Raw genomic sequence first — 17,924 nt, 5'->3', positions numbered from 1 at the left:
CGTAATCCACGCATTACTTTGAGCTCTGTTCCCCTACTCCCACTATCAAACTATTCTACCTTCTCCTACCATGGCCCATATCCTTTGGCTAGGAGACCATAAATATCTGTCCATAGCAAATACTTAGAGATCCCACCAAAAAATCAAGCCAAACGGCAACAAGAGGAAAGAGGCAGGAGACATTTATTTCTCCTGACAAGCTGCTTCCTGTCTTCTCTTAGGCTTTCACCACCCCTGCTTCCCAGCCATCTGGGCAAACTGGGTGTCACATTGTACCTCTGAGCAGATGCAGTTGACACAGTAAACCAACCCATAAGGTTCCAGGTAAGGATGCCATCTCTCGCCCACTCTGTACTTCTTGTCTTGAAACACACAGTATGTCTCTGAATCTGTGAGGAAGGAGATGGAGAATATGCCTGTTAGACCCCACAGACAAAGTCATCAAATCTAAAGGCAATCACACTTTCCATCTGTTTTCGTGTTACGTCAAGAGCAGAGGCATAGGGAATGTTTCCAGAACCTACCATGGGCTCAGTGTTTCACATGCTATGCTTATTCGGTCCTACAATGACCCAGTACGGTAGACACCACTGTGAGTCTTGTTTCACAGATGAGGGAAATCAAGTCATATAACCAGTAAGTAACTGACAGGAGAGTCAAACCCAGCTTTGCCCGAGTGAAGCCAAGGTCTTGGTGACTGCTCTGTTAACAACGGTAAGATAAGGGAGCACGTCGTGTGTCCTTCTGGAAAAGGCTGTGCTCCCTTGCTGTGGAAATGCAAGCTAAGGTCTGAAATGCTGATCTATCTTTCTCCGAGCTGCCCAGGGGTGGTGTAGGAGTAATGAACTAAACACATTGTGTTAAGTTCCTATAAATGGTTTTTGCCCATGCGTGCTAATATCATTCAATCATGAAACAAATATTTGGGCACTTCCTATTTGTCAGGCACTCTGCTGACTGCTGGGAATAAAATGGTGAGCAAAAATACCCACAGTCCTTGCTCTCCTCAACTTACAGACTTGTTCTTCTGTAAACGACTCCCAATTTACTCAAAAGCAATGCCTCCTTCCCCTTTGATGAACAGCTGATCTTGTGCCACAGTTCCTTGAGCACATACTATGTTACTTGCATTCCTTTACACATCTTGTTTCGCCATCAAAGTAAAAGTCCCTCAAAATCAGGCAACATCTATTCGGAACTCTCTGTTTATCACATGGTCTAGCACATCGTGGCCAATAAATGTAATCAATAAGCAAACGACTGATAAATGAATCTCCAAACCATGTGATTCGCCTTCGAATCCCATCCTCATCGATCCACTGCTTCCCAATCACACAAGGTCAAAGCAAACTAAAGACTCTTCTTGTGGCAAACCCATTAGTTTCCCCCACTCTCCAGTACACATTTCCCTGATGATCAAAATTTTAAAATAAAGAAAAGGCAGATAAGCAAGAAACTGGGAGAAGATACATATTTTTAAAGATTTTATTTATTTATTTGAGAGAGAGAATGAAAGAGAGAGAACGAGAGGGGGGAGGGTCAGAGGGAGAAGCAGACTTCCCACTGAGCAGGGAGCCCAACATGGGACTCGGTCCCAGGACTCTGGGATCATGACCTCAGCGGAAGGCAGACACTTAACTGACTGAGCCACCCATGTGCCCCAAGGGAGAAGATATTTCCAACCAATAAAGTATCAGAATCGGGAACCTTTTCTCATCATTTAAATTAATAAGTAAAATACCAACCAATCCCAACAGAAAAATTATCTATTTATCCAGGACATGAATAACAATTTGAGGGAAGAAGAAATGGGAAACAGGCAACAAACATGAAAAGATGTTCAACCTCACTAGTAATCAGAGATTCAGATTAAAACTACACTGAGATCATTGTCTCAAGTCACTCACTGCTTCAAAGACCCTCGGTGATTTTTTTCCAGCAACCTGCAAGATAAATTCCAATTTACTTTTCAAATCTTGATTTCCAACTTCTTCAGAACGATGAACTGGGAGTCAGAAAATCTGGGTTTGAATTCTAACCAACTCTAGCTGTGTGGCATTGAGCTAATCATTGAAACTGTCAATCTAAAAAAAATTTTAAAATAGGGGTGCATGGGTGGCTCAGTCGGTTAAGCACTGGACTCCTGATTTCAGCTCAGGTCATGATCTCAGGGTTGTGGGATCAAGCCCCACATCGGGCTCTGCCCTCAGAGTGGAGTCTGCTTAAGATTCTCTCTCTTCCGGGCGCCTGGGTGGCTCAGTTGGTTAAGCGACTGCCTTCGGCTCAGGTCATGATCCTGGGGTCCCAGGATCGAGTCCCACATCGGGCTCCCTGCTCAGCAGGGAGTCTGCTTCTCCCTCTGACCCTCCCCCCTCTCGTGCTCTCTCTCCCATTCTCTCTCTCAAATGAATAAATAAAATTTAAAAAAAAAAAAAAAAAGATTCTCTCTCTTCCTCTCCCTCTGTCCCTCCCCCCTCAAAACAATGATAAAAAATTAAAACATAAAAAATAAAAATAAAAAAATAAACTGTCAATCTCAGTTTTCAACACCTGTGAAATGTAGATTATCTGTTTCTCAAGCAGAGTTTGGAGGATTAATTGAAATTCTTTGTAAATCATAAAGTACTGCAAAATGTAGAGCATTATTTTATGTTAATTATTTTCTTTTTAGAAAAGTAATTCATACTTAATGTAGAAAACTGGAAAACATTCACAAAGTTCCAAAAAGAACAAAATAAAAACATAAACGTATAAATATGAAAAACATTATACACAATTCCAGCAGGAGACAACCACTTGTAATATACTGGTAACTTACAAATAGCCTGTGGGTTGAAGAAAAAAATCAAAAGGGAAATTAAAAAATAGTTTGTACTAAGTGAAAATAAAAACACAGCATATCAAAATCAGTGGGATTCGGCTAAAGAAGTACTTAAAGGGAAATTTATATCACTAAAATACCTACATTAAAAAGGGAGAAAAGTCTCAAAACAAGACACTAGAAAAAGTAGAGAAAATAAACCAAAAGCAAACAGAAGAAGGGAATAATAAAGAAGTCAGTGAAATCGAAGACAGAAAATCAACAGAAAAAAATCAGTGAGACCAAATCTGTTTTTTAAATAAAATCAATAAAATTGATAAACTTCTTACAAAACTAGCAAAGATAAAAAGAGAGAAGATGAGAATTCCCAATATTAGGGACAACAGAGAGCATTCTAAAAAAGGATTTAAAAAAGGAGTATTATGAATAACTTCATGCCACCTAAGTTAGCAACCTCGATGAAACAGATTAATTCCTTGAATGACACAAATTACCAAAGCTCAATCTAGAAGAGATAGATAACCTGAATATTCCTATATCTTTTTTTTTTTTGATTTATTTGTTTGAGAGAGAGAGAGAGAGCAAGGGGAGGGGTAGAGGGAGAGAAAGAATCTCAAGCAGACTCCCCACTGAGTGCATAGCCCAATGCGAGGCTTGATCTCAGGATTCTGAGATCACGACCTGAGCTGAAATCAAGAGTCAGAGGCTTAACTGACTAAGCCATCCAGGCGCCCCTCTTATATCTTTTAAAGAACTTGAATTTGTAGTTAAAAATTTTGTCACAAAGAAAACTCCAGGGCCAGATGGCTTCACTGGTGAATTCTATCAAACATTCTACCAAACATTTCAGAAAAAATGAAGAAGAGGGATTACTTCCCAACTAAATCATTGATGTAGGCATGACCCTGACATGAAAACAAGATTAAAGGTATTACAAGAATAAAAATAAAAAGATAGACCAATATCCCTCCTGAACATAGATACAAACATTCTCAATAAAATTCCAGTAAATTAAACCCAACAATGTATAAAAAGGATGACACTTTATGAGCAAGTGGGATTTATCCTGAAAATTAAAGGCTAATTCAACATTCACATTTCAGTCAACATAATTCTCCATATCAACAAACTGGACAAGAAGAATCATGTAATCATCGCAATAGATGCCAAAAAAAAACATTTGACAAAATTCTATATCCATTTGTGACAGAAACTCTCAGCAAAGTAGAAAAAGACCTTCCTCAACCTAATCAAGGGCATCTTCAAAAAAACCTACAGTTCACATTATACTTAATAGAAAAAGACAATGCTTTCTCCCTAAGATGGGGAGTTATGGAAGGATGTGTGCTCCACCACTTTGAAGATCCTAGCCAGTGGAATCAGGTAAGAAAAAGAAGGAAAAGGCGTACATATTAGAGAATAAAACACAAAACTGTTATATTTATAGATGGTATGACTGTCTATAAAGAAAAATCCCAAAGAATCGATTTAGAGTTAGTAAAAACAGTAAGAGAATTTAAGCAAGATTACAGAATACAAGGTCAATATAAAAAAGCTGATCACGTTTATATATTCTACAAAGAACAATTAGAGATTGGAATTTGAGCGGGGTGGGAGGGATGGGGTGGCTGGGTGATAGACATTGGGGAGGGTATGTGCTATGGTGAGTGCTGTGAATTGTGTAGGAGTGTTGAATCACAGACCTGTACTTCTGAAACAAATAATACATTATATGTTGAAAAAAAAAAAAAAAAAAGGAAGAAGACAGCAGGAAGGGAAAAATGAAGGCGGGGGAATCGGAGGGGGGAGACGAACCATGAGAGACTATGGACTCTGAGAAACAAACTGAGGGTTCCAGAGGGGAGAGGGGTGAGGGTGTGGGTTAGCCTGGTGATGGGTATTAAAGAGGGCACATTCTGCATGGAGCACTGGGTTTTATATGCAAACAATGAATCATGGAACACTACATCAAATACTAATGATGTAATGTATGGTGCTTAACATAACATTAAAAAAAAAGAGTATTTATCTGAAAAAAAAATTGGAATTTGAAAAAGTACCTTTTGCAGTAGCTCCCCCTAAACATAGAAACACTGAGGTATCTAACAAAATGTGTGCCAGATCTCTAATCAGAAACCTACAAAACTATGATAAAAGAAACCAGAGGAGTCCTAAAAAATGGAGAGGTATGCCTTGTTTGTGGACTGGAAGTCACAATATTGTGAAGGTGTCAGTTCCCCCCAAAGTGACTTATAGATTCAATGAAACCCAAAACCAAATATTAGCGGGTTATTTTATAGAAATTGGTACTCTCATTCAAAAGTTTATATGAAAAGGTAAAGGAGTAGAATAGCCAAAACATTCTGACAAAGAAAGATTTGGGAGGACATATACAAAGTGATTTCATGACTTAAGGTAAAATTATAGTTTTCATGGCAATGTGTTTTTGGCAAAAGGTTAGATAAATATATCAATAGAACAGAATGACAAGTCAAAAAATAGACCCACACATAAACGTAGTCAATTGATTTTCAACAAAGGTGCAAAGACCATTCAAAGGAGAAACAGTACTCTTTTCAATAAATGCTGCTGGAACATTTGAATAGTCATATACAAAACATGAGCTAAAATGAATCTGTAACTCAGACCACATACAAAAATCAATTCAAGATGGATCACAGATTTCCACGTAAACTTTAATATTTTAAAACTTCTAGAAGAAAACATTGAAGGCTATCTTGGTGATATTGGGTTAGGCAAAGACTTCTGAGATATGACACCAAAACCACAATCCATAAAAGAAATATAAAATAGGACCTCGTCAAAATTAAGGACTTCTGCCTTTGAAAGAGTGGTAAGGGGTACCTGGGTGGCTCAATTGGTTAAAGTGTCTGCCTTCGGCTCAGGTCATGATCTCAGGGTCCTAGGATCGAGCGCCTCATTAGGCTCCCTGCTCAGAAGGGAACCTGCTTGTCTCTTTCCCTCTGTCCCTCCCCCTGCTTTTGCTCTCTTTATTTCTCAAATAAATAAATAAAATATTTTTAAAAAAGAGTATAGAGAATAAAAAGTAAAGCCATGGGATGAGAGAAATTATTTGCAAATCATATTTCTGATAAAAGATTTTATCCAGAATACGTAAAGAAATCTCAAAACTTAAGGATAAGGAAAGAAATGATCCAATTTTTAAAACGGGAATACGATTTGAATAGACACTTTACCAAAGAAGATATACAGGTATCAAACATATAATTAATCAGCAGGGAAATGCAAATTGAAACCATGATGAGATATCACTACCCACCTATCAGAATGGCTAAACTCAAAAAACCTAACCATACTAAGTGCTGGTGAGGATGTGAAGCAACAGGAACTTTCCTCGATTTGCTGGTGGAATTGCAAAATAGTACAGCCAAGCTGGAAACAAGTCAGCAGTTTCTTATAAAGTTACACAGAACACTTACTATACAACCCAACAATCTCACTCCTAGGTATTTTCCTGAGAGAAATGAGAACATATATGCAGTTCATGAGAACCCTGGCACTTTCAGTCAGCTGATGCAGGTTTAAGAAAGTGGTTGGTGAAATATTATTAATCAAATGTCATTAACCTGTATGTAAATTGCTCCCAAACCCTGCTAAAATCTACATCAATAAAATGATCATCATAACTGAAAAAAAAAAACCATATTCACACAAAAACCTCTACCTACATGTTTGTTTGTTTGTTTGTTTTAAAGATTTTATTTATTTATTTGACAGAGAGAGACACAGCGAGAGAGGGAACACAAGCGAGGGGAGTGGGAGAGGGAGAAGCAGGCTCCCCACTGAGTAGGGAGCCCGATGTGGGGCTCGATCCCAGGACCCTGGGATCATGACCTGAGCCGAAGGCAGACGCCTGACGACTGAGCCACCCAGGTGCCCCTCTACCTACATGTTTAGAATGGCTCTTTTCATGGGTCTACAAAACCTAAAAACACCTCGAACATCCTTCAGCTGATGAATTTATAAACACCCACACAGTGGAATATTAGCAATAAAAAGAAATGAAAGCACACAAACATAGACGAATCTCAAAGGCATTACACTAAATGAATAAAGCCAGACTCAGAAGTCCACATATGGTATGATTCTACTTCTTTTCATTCTGGAAAAGGGAAAAATATAGGGACAGAAAACAGATCCATAGTTACCAAGGGCTGGGGTGCGGGAAGAAGTTTAACTACAAAGGGGCACAGAGGAAATCTGTTGGGAGATGGAGTCATTTTTGTGTCTTGATTATGGTGGTGCCTACGTGGCAGAATGCTTCTGTGAAAACTCACAAAACTATACCCTACAAAAAGGGTGAATTTTGTTGCATGTAAACTATACCTTAATAAAACATTAAAAAAAAACAGAGAGAGGAAAGAAAAATCACATATAATTCCCCTACCAGAAGATAATCACTTTTAACATTCTAGTAAAGTCACTCCCATTTTTTTTCCTTTTTTTAAATTAATAGACTTCGTTTCTTACAGCAGTTTGACGTTTACAAAAAAATCGAGCAGACAGTACAGAGTTCTCATATACCCTCTCTTGACCCCACCCCCAATTCCCTTGTTATTAACATCTTATGGTAAGTGTGGTACATTTGTTACAATTAATGAACCACTAGTGAGATATTAACATTAACTAAAGCAAATGAGCATGCACTTTGTTGTGACAAATGTATAATGATATATATCCACCTTCACGGTATCATACAGAATCGTTTCAGTGCCCTAAATATCCCGTTTCCTGCCTGTTCATCTCCTCCCTTTTCTGTCCCCCTAACTGCTGAAAACCACTGATTTTTTTTTTTTACTGTCTTTATAGTTTTGTCTTTTCAAGATGTCATATCATTGGAATCATAGGGTGTGACGTCTTTTTAAACTTGCTTCTTTCACTTAGAACTATGCATTTAAGGTTCCTCCGCATCTTTTCATTGCTTGACAGTTCATTTATTTTGTCACTGAGTAATATTCTGTTGTATGGATGTACAGCTTATTTATCAATTTACCTATTGAAGGACATCTTGGTGGCTTCCGATTATTGGAAATGGTGAATAAAACTGCTATAAATGCTTGCGTGTAGGTTTCGTGTGGACATGTTTTCAACTCACTTAGATAATAATGCCTATGGATGACATAGTATGGCAATGTTTAGCTTTGTAGGAAACTTCCAAACTGTCTTCCAACATGACTATACAATTTTACATTCCCACCAGCAACGGATGACAGTTCCTCTTGCCCCACATCCTCACCAGGATTTGGTGTCTTCTGTATTTCCGGTCTCAGCCATTCTAATAGGTGTGTTGATTTAATTTATAATTCCCTAATGACATAGGATGAGGAGCATCTCTTCACGTACTTATTTGCCACCCTGATATCTTCTTTGGTGAGGTGTCTGTTTAGCTCTTGGCCTACTTATTAATTAGGTTGGTCATTTCCTTTTCTTTCTTGTGTGAGATTTAAGAGCTCTTTGTATATTTTGGATACAAGTCCTCTATCAGGTACACATTTTGCAAATATTTTCCCTCAGTCTGTGGCTTGTCTTTTCACTCGCTCAACAGTGTCTTTTGCAGAGCAGGTTTTTACTTTTAATGAAGTCCAATTTATCAATTTTTTCTTTCATGGAGCGTGCTTTTGGTGTTGTATCTAAAAGCTCACGACCAAACCCAAGGTCACCTAGATTTTCTCCTGTGTTATCTTTTAGAAGTTTTATACTTATGTATTTTATATTCAGACCTTTGATCCATTTTGAGTTATTTTTGTGAAAGGTTTAAGGTCGGTGTCTACATTCTTTCCTTTTTTTTTTTTTGCATGTGGATGTCTAGTTGTTCTGGCACCATTTGTTGAAAAGATTATCCTTTTTCCAATGAAATGTCACTGCTTCTTTTGTCGAGATCAGTTTGCTATGCTTGTGTGGGTCTATTTCTGGGCTCTCTATTGTGTTCCATTGATCTATTTGTCTCTTCTTTCAACAACACCACACTGTCATGATTACTGTAGCTTTATAGCAAGTCTCGAAGATGGGTAGTGTCAGTCCTCCAACTTTATTGTTCTTCAGTGTTGTGTTGGAAATTCTGGGTCTTTTACCTTTTCATGGAAACTTTAGAATCACTTTGTTTATTTCCACGAAGTAAATTGCTGGGATTTTGATTGGTATTATATTGAATCTATAGATCAAGTTGGGGAGAACTGGTATCTTGATAATATTGGGTCTTCCTATCCATGAGCATGGAATATCTTTTCCATTTATTTGATTCCTTTCCTGAGAATTTTGTAGTTTTCCTTACAGAGATCTTGTACACATTTTGCTAGATTTATACCTAAGTATTTTCTTTTTTTTTTTGGTGCTAATGTAAATGGTATTGTGTTTTTAATTACAAATTCCAGTTGTTCATTGCTGGTACATAGGAAAGCAATTGACTTTTATATATTAACCTTGTATCCTTCAACCTTGCTATAATTGCTTATTAATTTGGGGACGGTTTTTTAATTGATTCTTTAGGACTTTTTACACAGATAATCATGTCATCTGTAAACAAAGGTAGTTTTATTTCTTCCTTCCAAACATTTACACCCTTTGTTTCCATTTCCCATCTTACTGCATTAGCTATGACTTCAAGTACAATGTTGAATTGGAGTGGTCAAAGGAGACATCATTGCCTTGTTCCTGATCTTAAGGGGAAAGCACCTAGTTTCTCTCCATTGAGTGTGGTGTTAGCTATAGATTGTTTTTTGTAGATGTTCTTCATGAAGTTGAAGAAATTCCCCTCTATTCCTAGTTTGCTGGGTAGTGTTGGATTTTGTCAAATGCTTCTTATGCATCTATTGCTATAATCATGTGGTTTTTCTTCTTTAGCCTGTTGATGTGATGGGTTACATTAATTGATTTTTGAATGCTGGAACAGCCTTGCATGTCTGGAATAAATTCCGTAATTTGCGGCTTTTTCATTACATTGTTGGATTCAACTTGCTAATATTTTGCTGAGGATTATTGCATTAGAGATATTGATCTGTAGTTTTCCTTTCTTGTAACATCTCTTCCTGGTTTTGGTATCAGGGTAATGTTGGCCTCATAGAATGAGTTAGGTAGTATTCTTTCTACTTTTATCTTCTAAAACAGACTGAAGAGTGTCAGTATCATTTCTTCCTTAAATGTTTGGTCAATTTCACCAGTTCATCATCTGGGCCTGGTACTTTCTGTTTTGGAAGGTTATGAATTGTTGATTCAATTTCTTTAATAGATATAAGCTATTCAGACTGTCTATTTCTTCTTGTGTGAGTTTTGTTGAATTTTATCTTCCAAGGTATTGGTCCATCATTTCTAAGTTATCAAATTTGTGGACACAGAATTGTTCATTATATTCCTTTATTATCCTTTTGATATCAATGGGTCAGTAGTGATGATGGCTTTTCTTTCATTTCTGATATTAGTAATTTGTGTCTTCTCCCTTTTTTCTTAATTAACCTGGCTAGAGGTTTATTCTATGGATCTCTTCAAGGAACCAGTTTTGGTGTCATTGATTTTTCTCTATTGTTTCCCTGGTTTCACTTGCATTGATTTCTGCTTTAGTTTTTTAAAATTTATTTTCTTTTGCTTACTTTGGATTTGATTTGCTCCTATTTTTCTAGTTTCTTTTTTTTAAGATGTTTTGTTTATTTATTTGACAGAGAGAGAGCACAAGCTGGGGGAGCAGTGAGGGAGAGGGAGAAGCAGGCTTTCTGCCGAGCAGGGAGCCCGATGCAGGGCTCCATCCCAGGACCCTGGGATCATGACCTGAGCCAAAGGCAGACGCCTAACCTACTGAGCCACCCAGGCACCCCTAGTTTTCTAGTTTCTTAAGGTGAAACTCAGATTGTTGACAGTAGATCTTTCTTCTTCTAATATCTTAATTCTATGCTATAAATTTCCCCTAAGCACTGCTTTTGCTGCATCCTGTGAATTTTGATAAGTTCTATCTTTATTTTCATATAATTCAAAATATTTTAAAATTTCTCTTGAGATTTCTTTGACTCATATGCTATTTTTAAAAGATTTTATTTATTTATTTATTTATTTATTTATTTATTTGCAAGAGAGAGAGAGAGAGTATGCATGCAGAGATGAGCAGAGGGGGAGGGAGAGGGAGAGAGAATCTGAAGCAGACTGCACTGAGCGCAGAGCCTGACACGGGGCTCAATCCCATGACCAGGAAATTGTGACCTGAACGGAACCCAAGAGTCAGAAGCTCAACTGACTGAGCCAACCAGGCACCCCAACCCATGTGCTATTTTAAACTGTATTATTTAATCTCTAAATATTTGGGGATTTTACAGCTATCTTTCTGTTATTGAGTTCTAGTTTCATTCTGAGTGTGGTCTGAGAGGATACGCTGTATAGTGTCTATTATTTTTAATTTCGTAAGGTATGTTTTATGACCTATGAATGTGGTCTATCTTGGTGGATGATTCACGTGAGCTTGAGAAGAATGTGTATTCTGCTGTTGTTGGATGAAATATTCTATAGAAGTCAATGAGATCTGGTTGATTGATGGTGTTGTTCAGTTTAATTATATCCTTACTGATTTTCTGTCTTCTGGATCTGTTAATTATTATAGAGAGGTGTAAAAGTCTCCAACTATAATAGTGGATTTGTCTGTTTCTCCTTACAGCTCTAATAGTTTTTGCCTCACATACTTTGATGCCCTGTTAGGTGCATACACATAATTTTCCTTGCTCTGAAAGTCTTCTTTGTCTGAAATTAATATAGCTACTCCCAGTTACTTTTGATTAGTGTCAGCATCCTATATCTTTCTCCATCCCTTTACTTTTAATCTATATGGACCTTTATATTTAAAGTGGGTTTCTTGTAGACAACATATAGTTGGGTCTTTTTTTTTTTTTTTTTTTTTACCTACTACACTACACTAGTCTCTTTTAATTGGTGTGTATAGACCACATTTTTTTATTTTTTATTTTTTTAAGATTTTTTATTTATTGCTTTGAGAAAGAGAAAGAGAGAGAGGGAGTGTATGAGCAGGCGGAGGGGCAAAGGGAGAGGGAGAAGCAGACTCCTGCTGAGCAGGGGGCCCAACATGGGGCTTGATCCCAGGACCCCAAGATCATGAACTGACTGAGCCACACAGGCACCCCCACATTTCTTTTAAAGATTTATTTATTTACTTGAGAGGGGGGAGGGACCGAGGGAGAGGGAGAGAAAGAATCACAAGAAGACTCCCCATTGAGTGTGGAGCCCAACATGGTGCTTGATCTCACAACCCTGAGAACAAGAGTTGGACACTCAACCAACTGAGCCACTCAGGCACCCCTCTGTTACAGTGTTTCTGACTTCTCACATTTCCATTTGATTCTTTCTTAAGAATTTCCATCTCCCTGTTTACATTCCCCACATAATTTGCATATTATCCCCTTTCCCTATTAGAGTCCTAAGCATACTACTCATTGTTATTACAAATTCCTAGTCTGATAATTCCAAAATATTTTCTATAAACTGAATCTGGTTCTGATGCTTGATTTGTGTCTTCAGACTGTGTTTTTTTGCCTTTCAGCCTGCCTTTTACTTTTTTGTTGAAAATTGGACATGATGCATTGGATAAAAGTCCACTGGATAAAAGAAACTAAGGTAAATAAGCCTTTAGCATAAGGTTTTATGTTACCCTACCTAGAATTAGGCTATTTGTACTCATTGTTGTAGCTATGATGTCAGAACTAAAATTTGCTCTAATGTCCTTGTTTATTTCCTTCCTGTTTTCTTGGGCTTCCCTAGATACTCTTTCTTAAATAGTATCTGAGGTGTGCAGTTTTTTCAGCTGTAATCTCCTGTTATTACACAAGGGCCCTATCGATGTGGTGGTAAATTGTGGCAGGGGTTGGAGGGAGAAGCATTCTATAATCATATGATTAGTTCTCAGTCTTTTAGTGAGTCTTCGCCTCTGAGCTGTGACCTTCAAACATGCTAATTATGTTTGCCCTCCTCCACCAGTGTAGACAGGAAGGCTAGTGGAGATGGGTATTTCCTTTCTCCTCAGTTGGTTAGACTCCAATAAAATGCAAATCAGGTAAGTTCTGGTAAAATCATTTCCCTTGAGGGCAGGCCTTAATTAAGGAGAACAAAGAGCTTTGGGCTTATTTCAGAATGGTTACTTTTTCCCCTCCTGTGCCGGGAGCAGGAAGGAATTTTTTCCCCAGTCTTCATCCTGAGAACCTCATGAGGCTCCTGGAGGTAAAACTCGCAAAACAAAAAAGATTTTTCTCTCAAGCCAATACATACTCCTTCTCCAGCAATATCCTTGCTCCTACCAGGACCCAGAAGTGGTGATTGTATTCACCAGGCTTTCCAGATTTCAGAGTAAAGAACATAGGGCAGGGGAGCCTGGGTGGCTCAGTCGTTAAGCATCTGCCTTCGGCTCAGGTCATGATCCCGTGGTCCTGGGATCGAGCCCCGCATTGGGCTTCCTGCTCTGCGGGAAGCCTGCTTCTCCCTCTCCCGCTCCCCCTGCGTGTGTTCCCTCTCTCGCTGTGTCTCTCTCTCTGTCAAATAAATAAATACAATCTTTAAAAAAAAAAAGAACATAGGGCAGTTTGCCCTGTGACCTCAATTTTCTAATTGATTTAAGAGTTGTTCCTTCAGCTTTTTCTGTGTGACAATGGGAGTGACAACTTCTAAGCTCTTTACATGTCAGACCAGAAACCAGAAGCTCTTTCCAGTTTTTTTCTACACATTTTCTATGCATTGTATAAAGGTTTTATCACAAACATGTAACAGCATATAGTAATATATTTTTTAAACTACATTCTAAAATTAACATATCATGAATATTTTTGTGCCATTAAATATGCCCTTATACTTCATGCTTAGTGGTGTGATTCTACACCAACACAGTGGAACCATAATTTATTAACGAATCCCCTATTTGGGGGGTATCAGGTTTTTTTTTCATTTCCTTTTTTTAAAACAAATTTTTTAAAATAAATATCCTAGTGTATAAAGTTTTATATGCAACATTGGCTATTTTCTTTATATAAGTTCTTTTAAGTAGATTGATTAGTCAAAGGTTTTGAATGCATTCAAATTCTTGAACTGTACTGTCAAACAGCCTTCCTGAAAAGCTATACTAATTTACCTTTCCATCTGCAGTAGGTGAGAATGCCCAACACTGGATAATTTAATTGTGTAAAACTTTGCCAATTTGGACACTTGGGATGCTTCCATAATTTGGCTATTGTAAATAATTCTGAAATTAACATATGGGTGCATGTATCCTTTCGATTTAGTGTTTTTGTATGCTTTGGGTAAATACCCAGTAGTGTGATTACTGGACCGTAGGGTAGTTCTATTTTTATCTCTTTGAGGAACCTCCATATTGTTTTCCACAGTGGCTGCACCAGTTTGCATTCCCACCAACAACATGTGAGGGTTCCTTTCTCTCCACATCCTTGCCAACACTTGTTTCTTATGTTCTTGTTTTTTGCCATTCTGACAGGTATGAGGTGCCACTGTAGTTTTGGTTTGCATTTCTCTGTTGATGAATAATGTTGAGCATCGTTTCGTGTGTCTGTTGGCCATCTGGATGTCTTCTCTGGAGAAATGTCTGTTCATGTCTTCTGCCCACTTTTTAATTAGATTGCTTTTTGGGTGTTGAGTTATACCAGTTCTTTAAATATACTAAGCCTGTATCAGATATGTCATTTGCAAATGTCTTCCCCCATTCAGTAGGTTTTCTTTAGTTTTGCTGATTGTTTCCTTCACTGTACAGATTTTTATCTGGGTGTAGGTCCAAGAGTTTGTGATACACACACACACACACACACACACACACACACACACACACTGGGATATTATTCAGCCATAACAAAGAATGAAATTTTGCCATTTGCAACAACATGGATAGAGCTACAGAGTATAATGCTAAGCAAAACAAGTCAGTCAGAGAAAGACAAATACAATGTGATTTCACTCATATGTGAAATTTAAGAAACAAATGAGCAAAGGGAAAAAAAAGAGAGAGAGAGTCAAACCAAGAAACAGATTCTTACTATAGAGAAGAAACTGATGGTCACCAGAAGGGAGGTGTGTGGGGGGATGGGTGAAATGGGTGAAGGGGATTAAAGAGTACACTTATGAAGAGCACCGAGTAATGTATAGAATTGGTGAATCATTTATTACACTCCTGAAACTAATATAATACTATACGTTAACTATACTGGAATTATAATTTAAAATTTAATAAAAAATAAGATAAAATTGCCAATTTGGTAGTAGAAAACAGAACTAGTATTTTTCTTTATCAGGAAGGTTGAATATATATTCAATTTTAATAAGTATTTATATTTCCCCTCTTGTTATATTACTATTTTTGTTAACATTGTTATATATATATATTTTTAAAGATTTTATTTATTTATTTGAGAGAGAGAGACACAGCGAGAGAGGGAACACAAGCAAGGGGAGTGGGAGAGGGAGAAGCAGGCCTCCCGCGGAGCAGGGAGCCCAATGCAGGGCTCGATCCCAGGACCCTAGGACATGACCCAAGCCGAACGCAGACACCTAACGACTGAGCCACCCAGGCGCCCCTGTTAACATTGTTATATTAATCTACATTTCTGAGCTCAGAGTAGGTGTTCAAAATCATGTGTTAACTGAAAGAACTCAGAAAATCAACATTACTTTTTAAGCAGAACTTGTGTGCTTTTCAGCCAAGTCTTAGAAATAAAATTTTCTTGGTATAGACACAAATTAAGACTCCTGATCCACAATATCCTAGAATGGAGTAGGAAATATTTTAAATATTCTAACAATCCCAGCATCTTTGATGAGAAATGTACTGAATTTCCCAAAACAAACATCTAAATGAGGCACCTTTTGCTACTTTCCACATGTGAGTGAGAGGCGAGTGACCATTTCTCTACAGTAAATTTATAATATCACTCTCAAATACCTAGGTGATTTGCATTTCACATATATGACTTATCTAGACACTTCAGAAAGTATCTGGGTATATACTTAGAAGCAAATCCGCAAAGGGGGCTATTCAAGTGACATTATTAGACTAGCATAAATAATTTAAATAATTCTACTCATGTAAGTCTGCAGCCACTAAGACATAAATATGGCTAAGCTAGAAGTTTGTTGATTTAAATCCACATTGCAAAGTAAGATGGAAGTTTGTGTATTATGCATTTGATCCTGAATTACTGTACTTGCTTGAATTAGCTCCCTCGGAGATTGACATTAAATCTACCTACTCAAAATATGAAATTGGATGAGCGTTCACTATCAGCTACGCCGTCTGCATGGTCGGGTGATGTACCCCTTACTAGATGAAAAAAAAATGTGATAAATCCAAGATTAAGACCCCTGAAAGACTAAGGAGCCACTAAAATAAGACAAGTTATCAAAGTGTGGGTTTCAAGTGGCTTTACATATTTTTTAAAACTCGCATCCAAATTATTAACAGGTTTTAACTTGCAAGAAAGTCTGTTTCCAAAGAAACAGTATATACTTATGCCACAAGGAGAGTATCCTTTATATATTGCTATTAAGCAAGTTGCCATCTCATTTCTAAAATATCTTTAAGGTGGGTGATTTCACAGCCACTATTATTAAATGGATCTTTTCAATATATCTGAGCACCCCATATTCATGAAATCCATAGATCTACCCAAAATGACTCGTTTCACTCAATAGATTCCATTTGCCCCAAAGTCAGTCTCTAAAGAGTGTTGTTAGACAACGTATGAAAATTAAACGATCTGAATTTTCCTGCTCTAAATGTGGCTCAAAGTCCAAGAGGTAACTGGTAAGCGTAAAAAGCAGCCAGGGAACCAGGCCCTACACAACAGAGCCAGATGAGAATGGTCATAGCATTCTCAGTAATAACAAGAAGAGCAATTAGTATTTGTTGAGCACTTTCCTATAAGCCAGGCTCGGTTCTAAGGGTTTCACATACACGAATTCACTAAATGCCCACGACAGCCCCACAAGGTAGGTTCCACTATTAGTCCCATTTTCAGATAAGGAATTTGAGGCAGTGGGAGATTTGGTAACGTACCCAAGCTGACATGACTGGTCAGGGTATGGAGCTGGGATTCAAACCTAAGTAGTCTGACTTCAGACCCAAGGGCTGTAACCACTAGAGGATTCTAGCTTTTCCAGCTACATAATTGTAAGGTACAGGTCACCCACTTTGAGAAATTGGAAAATAAAAGCTTCCACACATTCTTGCCTAACATCTTCTCAAGTTACCCTTCCACAAGACCGCTGAAGCAGCTTCGATTACCTTTTAAAGAATCAGGTGTTGTCCACAGTAAAGTCAAGTCATGACCAAGTAGACTGTATAAAATGGTACATCTGGCAGGCTTTATTATGCATTTTGTGGATCTATCACTGTGATAAAGGCACAAAGTATAAAATAGTACCCACTCTTGCTTTGCTTTTTAGAGTCCACATACAAATGAAATCACATGGTATTTGTCTTTCTCTGTCTGACTTATTTCACTTAGCATAATACCCTCTAGCTCCATCCATGTTGTTGCAAATGGCAAGATCTCATTCTTTTTGATGGATGAGTAATATTCTGCTGTGTGTGTGTGGCGTGCACGCGTGCATGTGTGTATCCCACATCTTCTTTATCCATTCATCTACACTTGGGTTGCTTCCATATCTTGGCTATTGTAAATAATGCTGCAATAAACTTAGGGGTGCATGTATCTTTTTGAGTTAGTGTTATCATTTTCTTTGGGTAGATACCCAGTAGTGGAATTACTGGATCATAGGGTAATTCTATTTTTAAATTTTTGAGGAACCTCTATAATTTTTTCCACACTGGTTGTCGAATCAATATGTTGTACACCAGAAACAAATAAAACATTGTATGTTAATTTTCCTTCAATAATTTTTTTTAAAATGGGGACGCCTGGGTGGCTCAGTCGGTTAAGCGTCTGCCTTCGGCTCAGGTCATGATCCCAGGGTCCTGGGATCGAGTCCCACATCAGGCTCCTTGCTCAGCGGGAAGCCTGCATCTCCCTCTGCTTGCCTCTTTCCCTCTCACTCTCTGTCTCTCTGACAAATAAATAAGTAA

At 37.8% G+C, this 17,924-nt stretch overlaps 1 protein-coding gene across 11 annotated transcripts in view; it reads right to left on the bottom strand.

Annotated features, from left to right (window-relative positions):
* Positions 1-17,924, bottom strand: part of CHRDL1 (chordin like 1) — a 120,452-nt gene that overhangs the window by 89,980 nt on the left and 12,548 nt on the right. For all 11 annotated transcript variants that reach the window (XM_081808412.1, XM_081808405.1, XM_081808409.1 and 8 more), the window contains exon 3: positions 277-389. In XM_081808412.1, coding sequence (XP_081664538.1) covers positions 277-389 — 113 coding nt within the window. The remainder of the gene's footprint in view (positions 1-276; positions 390-17,924) is intronic.

The sequence above is a fragment of the Leptonychotes weddellii genome, chromosome X (genome assembly GCF_054177405.1).
Source record: "Leptonychotes weddellii isolate Sample4059 chromosome X, ASM5417740v2, whole genome shotgun sequence".
NCBI classification, from domain to species: Eukaryota; Metazoa; Chordata; class Mammalia; order Carnivora; family Phocidae; genus Leptonychotes; species Leptonychotes weddellii.
This window is presented reverse-complemented; position numbering and strand designations above follow the sequence as displayed.